Source organism: Rhagoletis pomonella, unplaced genomic scaffold (genome assembly GCF_013731165.1).
Source record: "Rhagoletis pomonella isolate Grant_MI unplaced genomic scaffold, Rhpom_1.0 Rhpom_scaffold_00003, whole genome shotgun sequence".
NCBI classification, from domain to species: domain Eukaryota; kingdom Metazoa; phylum Arthropoda; class Insecta; order Diptera; family Tephritidae; genus Rhagoletis; species Rhagoletis pomonella.
The window spans coordinates 77,574,727-77,586,449 of record NW_023458557.1 but is presented as its reverse complement, the minus strand read 5'-3'; the positions used below and the strand labels follow the sequence as shown (position 1 = coordinate 77,586,449).

Sequence of the window (11,723 nt, the reverse complement as noted above, 5' to 3'; positions counted from 1 at the left end):
TTGAAAAAAATGTCGCTTACGTTATTTTGGCGGTTAGGGCTCGATATATGTATGTAGATTACAATGCCTGTAAATATGCCCATAAAATGTTGATTAATATATCGATAACAAATTCGATAACTATGCCGAAAGATATATCGGCAATAATTCCGATAAATAAATAAATCGATAACAATGTCGATAAATATAATAATCGACATTAAACAATAATAATCGATATATATGTAGATATGCACACATACATACACACATACTTAAGCATTCAAGTCAATTTCGTTGAGTATATCGATACGAGCTATTAGCGATAGGAAACAATTTCTTTGAATATATCGATAAGAAATTCCGATTGTATTGAGGTTTGCTTAAATAAACAGAGCTGTTTATATTGTGGCTCCTACATTTTTTCAAAAGTCAGTCAAATTAAAACTCTTTTAACAATAGGAGAAAGTTTAAACCTCTGAGTCTACCTTCTTCCTTTTCGTTTTGTCTTATGTCGAAAATAAGCAGAGCGAATAGCAAAACTTTACTTGATTTTGTGGGCATCCTTTTTCTGTATAAATCAGTAGAGTTGCAAAGCTTCTGAGCTGAAATAAATTCTCTAGACGTCAAAACCTCTGTCTCCAAGTACAGATATTTTTAATTGTTCTAAGATTGAGTAGCGTGTTTAAAAATTAAAGAATCGTTGTATCTGATATTTTATTATTTTAAATTTATATATCAACTGTTTTGTCTTTTTTTCTAGGCTAAAATTCAATTCCCAAGAGAAGTAAAAAATTTGGTTTAAGTGTAATTTCCATCACTAAATATTATTTGCTACTCAACATTTTTGCTATTACTTTGCTTCACTTTGGCAACGCCATTGGCAGAACGCCTAAAAATGCGATATAAATGCAATGGTGCCACCTGGTAAATTGTGTCCTGGATGGGAAACAAAGGTGAGTCTGCAAATTTGTTAGAGACTTTTTAGTTCGAAGCAGCCTAGAATTTGTTTATTCATTCATCTTCCATATCTCTTCTCTTTCAGTTTGCATCGTTGAGGATAAATCCAGTGGAGAACCATATCGCTTCTCTATTCTCATAGATGATTTTCCAGCTTGCATTATCTATCGTTCCGGCCCATGTTTACATGAAGCAGAAATTTGCGTACGTTTGCGGCCACATATCTACATACATATGTATGTCAAACATCGTTTAGTCCGATATTCAAAAATCAAATGGCCGAATGGTGCTTCTTTGCGTATCTAAAAGTTGTTGGCGTAAAAATGTACTCGAGTACTCGAGGCTTTGTGGTTATTTTTCTGAGCACTACTTTCTGATGCCACGAACTAATTAAGATTTGTTGATTGATTTGGGTTAAATATTAAGGCAAAGAAGACAATTTTTATGGGCCACAAAAAATAATTTCAAATTATGTAATTGAAGACTACCTCAACTGCGAACATTAAATATTTAAATATTTGAAATTTTAAAGCCACTTTCGTTTTTATTTCGTCAGCATTCTGTTTAATATACAATTCACTTCAATTAGCTTTGAAATCCACTTCTGCATAATGTGTGCATGTGATATATGTACATATACATATGTAGGTAATGTATGAATACATATATGTGTACATACTATGTACGTATTTTTACACGCACTTAGGGTTATGGGGTATTCCACACTAAAGCTACACTTTCACTATCCGATGACTTGAATCAACTACACATCGACTGCTGAGTGGAAGATCGACATAGTACATATCTCGGCAGCCAGTTCGAAAATGCCCTATCTGGAAAAACTTTTCAAGAATTTTATTGAAAAACACTCTATCTCAGAATTTGGTTGAAGAACGCCTTATTTCAGAATTCGATTCAAAAATGCCCTATCTCACTTGAAAATGTATTGAAAATGGCTGATAAATATAGGGCGTTTTTGAATCGGCAGCTGAGATAGCGCATTTTTGAAACGAATTCTGAAATAGGGCATTCTTCAACTAAATTCTGAAAAAGGACGTTTTTGAAAAGTTTTGTGAGATAGGGCGTGTTTTCGAGCTGGCTGCCCAGATAGGTCGATCTTCCACTCAGCAGTCCATATCCTCTGAGAATGAAGGTAATGCATTGATTTAGGAAAGTTTTTTTCTTTAAAGGTAAAAAACTTTATAATTTTTTTTTTAATATTTATCTCATCAAGCTAAGGGAAATATGGGCGACATATTTTAGAATTTTGAGGGTCTTTGTGTTCCCATATGCCGTGGATAGGCTTCTGATATCTATTGCTCTGACGTCAAAAAGTACCTTCCAGGAGGTTATGGTCTCTGTTTTGCTTTTGCCGAGCAATGGGCTAAACGATGTTGGATAGTTTCCTCCTAATCCTGATCCACGCATCGTGACTGAGGTTTGTACCCCACTGTACCACTGATGCGACCTTTAAAATAGCCATCAATTCCTTGACAGTTTTCTAACTCCATCCAGGTAGTCGCGTAAGGAACTTGATGTTGGTAGTGCGAGTAGTGCAGTTGTTCAAAATTTTCCAGTGACAAATATGTGAGTTCGTTCATTTCTTAACTGCCTTGAGTCGGATGGCTGTGCATAAAAATCTATTCGGTGAAAGTTTTGTAACGTGTTGAGCGCTTTGGGGCTTTCGTCTATGTTGCTTCTGTTATCAGCAGAGTATAACTGTATAATTCGTCGTAATCGATCGAAGTTGATTCGAGCTAAAATAAATTCGTTTCTACTGCTGCCGATATTTTTATAGGTACCGATATACTCTTGTTTCATACCAGTATACCATCATACCCGCACCATTCGTTCGATTTTCCAAAATGAGATGTCCAATTAAAAGGCTTGGACTGTATGTGCAATAAGATTTTACTTTTTTTTTTTTAAAGGAGTTGCCACCTTAAAAAATTATATTAAAATAAAAAATTAGAAATCTATTATTACAAAATGGGTATCAACCGAAATGGTTTTGAAAAGCTTTGTTTGTTTGCTGAACTATAGGAGGGTTGCCACCTGTTTAAAAAATCATATTAGGTAAGAAAAATATGTATCACCATATGCGTACCAAACAAAAGGGGTTTCAGAAAGTAGTAGTTTGAAAATATTTTGACGAGGGTTGCCACCTGCTTGAAATGTCGAATTTAGTTTACTTATACACAAATTATATGAAACATCAAAATATGGATGTAAAACGAAGGAGTGTTAAAAAATCTTCAGTTTGAACGCTAAGAATATTTATGAGGTTTTGGAAGGAGGTTGCCACCTTTTTTTAAATTTAAAGTGGAATTATTTAGTTAGTTAAATGAATTACTAAAATATGGGTACCAATCAAAGGCGGTTTGAAAAGGTTTTATTTCTGAACTGTACTTAACGGGGTTGCCACATGCTTAAAAAATCAAATTCCACTAATTCATCAGTTAAATAAAATATGTATTGCAATGCCAGGCGAAGGAAAGTTAACAAGGATTACGCTTGAAAATAATTTTGAAGAGGGCTGCCACCTGTTTGAAAGGTCTAACTCAATTAACTAATACAAAAAGTACATGGACTATAAATATACCGTAGTCAAATGAAAGAATGTTAAGAAATCTTTAGTTAGTGTTTAAACAGTTCAAATTCAAATGATTCATTTACTTAGGGGGGTTGCCATTTGTTCGATTCTATTTTTCTATTTTTGTTTAATTGAGAACTTTTTTCATCATGAAATTTGGTGAAATTAAAAACATGCACTCTTCCAGACTACTCTTCACTGGCACTCGGACTTCTTATAACTCTGACTAACATTTTGAATATTTTTTAAGTTTTTGAAATTAAGTTTTGGGTGTTTACACGCCATGCGGGATGTATGTATTTATTGATGTAAATATCGCCACATTTATAAACGTATAATAATCGAAATATATTTTATTATACTTATCGATATTTTGACAAGCACATACGCATATTCATATTCATACTCATATTTATACTCATATTCAAATTCGTGTTCATGCTCATATTCATATTCATACTCCTTCTCATATTCATATATATATTCATATAATTTCTGTTCATATTCATACTCATACTTATACGCATATTCATATCTATACTCATACTCATACTTACACTCATATTCATATTTATACTAATATTAATATTAATACTCACACTCATACGCATACTCATATTCATACTCTAAATCATTGTACCATGGAATATCCCTTCATGAATTAAATAGCATATGTACATGCATAATACATATTGCATATATATGTATGTATGTACAACTATAACTGTTTTAATTTTTTATGTAAACACTTAAAATGCTATCAAAACCACTAGAACCACAGCATTTTATATTATGATTAACATCAAAGCACTTAACCCTTTAAGCATCATTGAGCATACTACAACAAAACAAACCAAACACGATTTAACCTAATTACAACCTTTTAACAAATATGAATAACTGGAACGCAATGTCAAGGGGTATGCAATAAAGGCAGCAGGAAGCACAATATAAACGAGGCCAACAATGATAATTATTAGCTTAAAATAACTGGAAAGGAGGACAACTGTTTGTACGAAAGGAAATGATTATGTATGTAGGTATATCCATAAGTATAGGTGCTTACATATGTTTGAACAAACAAATTTTTTCGCTCTCGCCCGCACACATTCCAAACTCATTCTCAGTTACACCCATACATACATACATGCATACAAACGCTTGCCCGTACAGCCGAGCTAGCTCAGCCAGGCACAACGCCTTGATTTATGCTTTACTGTTGCCATTATTCACACCGAAGCAGTGCGTCATTACTCTGTGTTATTGTTGTATGTATACAACAAGCGATTATTTCACACGCCTTTACATGAATGTGTTTGTATGTACATACATATGTAAATAGTACCCACATTAGTGTTGTTAGTGTATTTTGTGTGCTCTTCTGTTAGCTGCCTTACACATTCGTACAAATTCATTACAGGGGGCGTACAAGTGTTATTTCTTATTGCACGTACGAGTACCCATTATTGTGGTTAGTTAACATTGCATAACATGGCATAGCAAAATATAGTGTTAGTATGTAACTATGTAGTAGTTGTACTCACCAATGGCCAAGTGCACGGAGAGCGCGACTTTATTAATGCTTAACGCCCAAATACGCAAATTATGCACACGTCTCACACCCTCAATATGTTCGAAGACTTCGAGTACCTCGGTGTAGTGCATGTAGCTGGGTGTACCTTCCATTAGAACCTATTTATCATTTTAGCAGCGCGCAACAGCAACAATAGCCATCGAGACAGCAACAGCCATAGTCACAACACAGCCCACAACCACAGTCACAGCCGCAGCCAAGCCAAGCCAAGAAAAGCCAGGAGGACGACAGTTGCACGCGAAGCCACAGAGGTGGCCAAAGTCAGTCCGGTAGTAGGTGCCATTAATTTACACGCATTTGCGTAAATGTGTGTGCGTGGGCAGGAGTTGCGAGTTTGGTTTGCGTGTTGTTGGTTTGGTTGGTGGTTGACGCAGAGTTGGCAGCCGAGCAAGCAAATGAAAAGAAAAAGAAACAAAATGAAAACAACGAATTGTAAGTATGCAAAGCAAATATTAGTGCGTTTAACTGTAAATGCTATTGTTGTTGCAGTAATCAAAACTGTTAACAGGATAATCAAATTTAAACGGCCTACGAGATTGTAAAGTAGGCCATGAAAACAATGAAAGCAAAATAAAAGTGTAAACAATTTGTTGACTTTACGTTGACAATGGAAAATGAAAGGTGAAGAATTTTGGGGAAAAGGTGTGAGAAATAATTAAGGTCAGAAAAATAAACGAAGAAATAATAAAATTGAAAAAGAGTATTATTGGCACACCTGACGATTTGATGTGAAACAGATTTTTTAGGACACTCTAAAATGTAGATTTAATCATACATACAATCTAGATATATTAATCTAGATTTTTTTCGATTATCCTATACAGGCCTTATAGAATTTCAAACTACATAGTTCCTAAAGTTACAGCTGCTTTGATGAAATTAAAGCAAAATTTATCGATATTTAATGATCGAAATCTTAGATTCCCTAAACAAATTTATAGCATGAAGTTATTTTGTGATTTGTCTTTAAAGCTGTCGATATTTTATAGGGAAATATTTAATAGAAATACTACATTTATCAATACAATTTTTAAGCAGATACATGCATCTATACATTAGGGTGCATTACCAAACAAAGTTGCGGTTTTGCACTGGAATCATAAAGCTTATTATATTTAAATTATTTACCTGCTTTGGGCGAAACTGAAAAGACCTCCACAAATATAGTTTATTTATATAAATAAAATTAGATTTAAAAAAAAAAATTTTGTATGCAAAATAACCTCAGATGATAGAAGAGTGTATCTGAGCTTGAAAGGCATGCATAAAAATGTTTGAACAATAGATTAAAGAAATCAAAATATTAAAATTGTTGGAGGTAATCAGTTCAACTCATATACATATATAAATCTTAATATTTTTCCGAAATATTATGCCGAAAGTCTGAAAATGTAATAAATTTTATAAGTTTTAATATTTTTCTGAACTGTTAAGTCTGAAGTGAAATCTGAAAATATATTTAATTGTTAAATTCTTAATATTTTTCCGAAATATTATGGCGAAAGTCTGAAAATGTAAGAAATTGTATAATTCCGAAAACAGTACCGAATTTATTTTTCATGGATAGTGATGTACCCTGATATATGTACATACACTGCCGGCAAAAAGTATTGGCAGAGCAAATTTTTCACAATATATATGCAAAAATTTTCTTTCTAATATTTTTCCGCCAATTTTTTATAAGCATATGGTTCATGCTGCAACAAAAAACATAAATATATAATTCCTAAACTTTATGCAAAACTCGCGAAAATTCAGCAAATTTTCAATTTTTTAATCATAGTTTTTAGATTATTTTTGGAGTATGCTGTTTTTCAGACCATTAAATTCTAGTTAAAAAAATGCAAGTACGGAATTAGTAAAAAATAGCATTGATTTTTAAGATTTTTTTTTGGTTGGAGGTATTTTGCATTTTCTCCATATAAATTATTTTCGAAAAAAAATTTTTGTATGGAAGAGACTACGTGAAAAAAAAATTCCAAAAATCTAAAAAAAAAGCTACTTAAGACTTAACTTTATTATAAAATTGATTGGGCTACAAATCTGCATACTCAAAAAAAAAATTCTAAAAAAAAAAAAATTTGTGTGAAAATTTGCTGAATTTTCGTGAGCTTTGCACAAAGTTTAGGAATTATATTTTTATGTTTTTTGTTGTAGAATGAACCATATTTATATAAAAAATTGGCGAAAAAATATTGTTGCATATATTATGAAAAATTTGTTGTGCAAATACTTTTTGCAAAATCTATGAATACAAAGTTTGAAATTTTGATGAACATTTTTTGAAGTTTATTAATTTTTGTGATTTTTGTATAAAGTTTGCAAGATTGATTTACATAATATGTATTATATAGTATAGTTTTTGTTATAAAAAAAAAATAAAAATTATTAACGAACTAGATTTATGAAGGAAAACATTTTCGATATTGTCAAAAACCTAAATTACGAATACTTCTGTGAGTAACTGCATCTACTTGGATGTCGTTAGATGGTATAACCAATTTGTAGTCGATAATTATTTGTAGTCGATTAGTATTTGCTAAAATCTAACGATTAATTTTTTTCGATAAAAATACCAACAAATTTAATGGCGACAAATGCATACACTTCTTGATAAGTTTTTAATTTTATAAATCGATAAATTAGGCCCTCACTTCATCGATTGGCGAAATTTTCTAAAACAGTTTAATCGATAATTCTAAATTCGACTTTACAAATGTAGCAGTTAGCGATCAATAATCGATGTTTATCGAAAAAAAACAATAGTTCAATCGATAATTCCAAATTAATAAAATTACGGTGATCGATAAATAATTAATATTATCGAGAAAAGAATAGCTTTTTCTGTTTAAGCTATATAAATATTACATTTATCGATAGCATTGTAGTTGTAATGATCGATATTTATCGGGTAAGTTTTGTGTAAAAGCAATTCAAATAAATACTTACCAGAATCGTTAACTTGAAAATCAGAATTTCTTTTTGAGCTGTTAAAACTCCTAATGGAGTTAATTAAAATTTAAATGGAGAGATTTCACCCATAAACCTCTGAATGATAGGTAGTGACAAAAAATTTGGGATTTAAAATTTTCGATAAATGATCGATAAAAAATAAATATGAATGTGTCTCATAATCAATTAAAAATCAATATAATTATCGTGTTGCGACCGAAAAAGGTATTGATATTTGTCGCTACATTCAAAGGCAATATCAATTAGATTTAAAGAAACATATATATTTGCAATAACATTGTAAGAAATAATAATTATTTCTGGTCACATTCGTAATGTTTGTAGAAGAATATTGTATAGAAAGCGGCACATGGTTTTATAAGGTGAAATATTCCCGTACGGTGTTAATTTTTTTTGTTTAAATCCGCAGATCAGTCATATTCTCTCTAAATATATACTTCTCAAAAAATTTATCGATTGAACTATCGATATATTTATCGATAAATGTATTCAAATTGCAATACCAGTTTATGCCCGATACAGCTTACTTTGGTGAACTTTGGGAGGCTAGAAACTTTCAAACTTTAAGCTACTCTAAATTCGATCTTATTAAACTAAAATTTATCCTATTCAACCTTCTAGTAATGTATTTACTCACCAGCAGCGCATCCTTCATGATGGAGAACGTCGTGAAGAGCACTATAATTGAGAAGAAAAATGTACAAATGGGATCGATGATCGCCCAGTCTGGCCGAAAGAATATCACCACAGCGGCCAGAAATACACCGGCGCTCTGAATCATATCACCAACGACATGTATGAAAGCAGCGCGTACATTCAAATTTTCAGCATCACGTGCCGCCGAGCCGCCGTGATGATGCGCGCCAGCTGCCGTCTCCGCCATAACCGCAGCAACCTCCGCATGCACCTCCTTTAACGAAGTCGAGTTCTGATAGGAGAAAGTGGACAAACCAGAAACTGGCATTGCGGCATCGTTAGCGTCCAACTCCAGCTCGCCGGCGCCATCTTCTAGCGGACGTTGGGGCGCCGGCAAGGCGCAGGGACCAGTTGGTGAGCACGTCGGTCCGGCCACATAGCGTTTTTCAGCACTCGCGGCTGGCTTTGTAGTGGTGGGGGTGAGCGTCAAGTCACCGCTACAGCTATCATTTGCCGCTTGAATATTAGCAACTTTTTTACCACTCGTTTGTTTCGTCTTGCCACCATGACTATGGCCGTGCGAAGCAGAGGCCATGCCACCATGTGAGTGGCCATGTTGCAGCTGGATGCCCATGCTGAAAAGAGATAGAAGAGGAGATTGTGAGTAGATAGTAAATAGCTCAAATGTATGCGAATGTATTTATGTATGTACGTAGGTAAAGCAATATAATTAAGGCATACAAAGTAAGACTTTTATGAGAACTTTTTGCTTTCATTGCATTCATTCGCAATTTACATGCCTCCACAAAAGAGGTTCTGTTTCAAATCAACGCTAATTACATTTTTCCACTTCACTCAACCTGGCGCGGCAACTTTTTTGCCCTCTGCTTAATTTGCTAATGTTACGCTGTTACTATGCCTTCTTAGGCGGCAACGTTGAGGCTTAGCGGCTGCGATTCGCCTTTGGCTCACGCGCGCTACGACTCAACTAACTCGTTGCCTAGGACCTTGGCATTGCCTCGTTTATCCACACACATATTATCCTGCCGCACGCAAAAGAGCGTCTTTTCCAACATCTACTGACATAAAGCAAGTTTTTGCTGCCGTATACTTTGATTCGCACTCACACACTGGAATTTGTGGCACACACATCTAGCGCGAGCGCCACACCGCATGGGCCGGCTACCCAAGTTAGCCAATCTTCTTTCCCTCTGTTGGTATCATTCATATTTTTTCTTTTATCCTTTGCGGGTAACTCTTGCCGCCTGAGGGCGCGCGTTACGTTATAAATAAATGCTAAGAAATGGCGCGTAGTTACGCTTCACTTCCGCGCTCAACTCGACTCAAGTCGGTGCGCGTTGCATCTCTATCTGCGACTAATACTCGTACAACTCAAATCGCCGTTGCTCGTTCGTTTCACTTCAGCTGCGTTTAGGTTTCTCTGTAGAATTTTATGTGTGCAACCGAGCGTTAAGCGAAATGTTATTTCTTATTTCTTTATTCCATTTCTGAATTTTATTCTTTTATTGCAGCAGAAGTAAATGAAAATTTATGAGATTTACAGGCGTTGAATGAAAGGAATTGAATTAATAAGAATTGTGGAATTTACTTATTTGAACTTCTTAAAGTGACTGAGTTACTTTGGTGAATTTCGAATCGAATTGGTTTAAGAACTCATCTATAATCGAATGTGGAAACAAACACCGAACCGGATGCAGTTTTGTAGAAACTTAGGGTGCCGAGATTCGACCATTTTTGTAGTTTTTGGAAAACCTTGGAAAAGGTATAAAATTAGTTATCGGAAAATCTGCTGCTTTGAAATTAAAACGTGGCTAAATGTGTTTATATTTTTCAAGGTCTTCGGAGGACGTTGTCAGGCCTTGGAGTTCATCCGATACATACCAGTTGCAATTTGGACAATTTCAAACATATCGATAATTCGATAAATTTAAAAAATACTAAAATCCGATAACTCAAAATAAATTCGATAAACTTCGATAACTGTGCATTTCGAGGGCTCGATAAATGTCGATAACTCAAAAATGTATATATATAGATATAAATCGATAACTTGATAAACATTGGATACCACCCTCCGAAAGCTTTTGACAAATTCCGATAACTCGTTACACTCTGGTAACACGAAGTTCGAAGTAAATCTACGACATTGATAAAATGGGAGATTTGTGCGGGGTAATGAATCTCTTCCGGCAAATCTTCGACTTTGCCTGTAACATGAGTTCAATCCAGTGGAAACTTTATGCAGTGTTAACAATTTTTTATAATGGACAAAAAGTTTTGGCAATTTGAAAACTGGACATAAATATGTGGTTCTTTTTGAAAGCTGGGTATCATTTTTGCGCAAACATTTTGGGTTATTTGAAATGGGACATAAATTTGAGGTCAAAAAAACTGGACATACATTTTTGGACATTTCAAAACTGGACATACATTTTTAATCACTTAAAAATTAGGCACACATTTTTTATCACTTAAAAATGCCCATTTATTTTTAGTAACTTAAAAAATGGCCATAAATTTTAGTCAAAAATGTTCATAAGGTTTTTGTTCATCTGAAAACTGGTCATAAATTTGTGGTAGATATTTTGAAAAGTAGTTTCGGGCAAACAAGTTTTGGCCATTTAAACATACATTTCTTGTAATTTAAAAACTGGCCATACTAACCAGGCATACATTTTTGTAATTTAAATAGTGGATATACACAAATTTTTAGTTACTTAAAAACTGACCATCAAATTTTGATCACTCAGAAACGCGTGATATAACTTTTCGAACACTTAAAAACTGGACATAAATTTTAGATATTTAATAACTAGACATAAATTTTTGTCATATAAAACCTTATTTATTTATTTTTGGTCAGTTATTATATTATGGCTTAAAAACTGGCAATTCATATTTGGGCATTTAAAAACTAGACATAAGTTTGTGGTATTTTGAAAGCTGATTATAAGTTTTGGGCGAACA

General features: G+C 33.6%; 1 protein-coding gene across 1 annotated transcript; it reads right to left on the bottom strand.

The window, feature by feature from the left end:
- Positions 1-5,044: 5,044 nt before the first annotated feature.
- Positions 5,045-9,963, bottom strand: LOC118736383 (zinc homeostasis factor 1-like). The gene is made up of 3 exons (XM_036466478.1): positions 9,863-9,963; positions 8,737-9,370; positions 5,045-5,224 (listed from the first exon to the last, which is right to left on the bottom strand). The coding sequence occupies exons 1-3, from the start codon at positions 9,961-9,963 to the stop codon at positions 5,045-5,047; spliced, it is 915 nt and encodes a 304-aa protein (XP_036322371.1).
- Between the last annotated feature and the right edge of the window lie 1,760 nt (positions 9,964-11,723).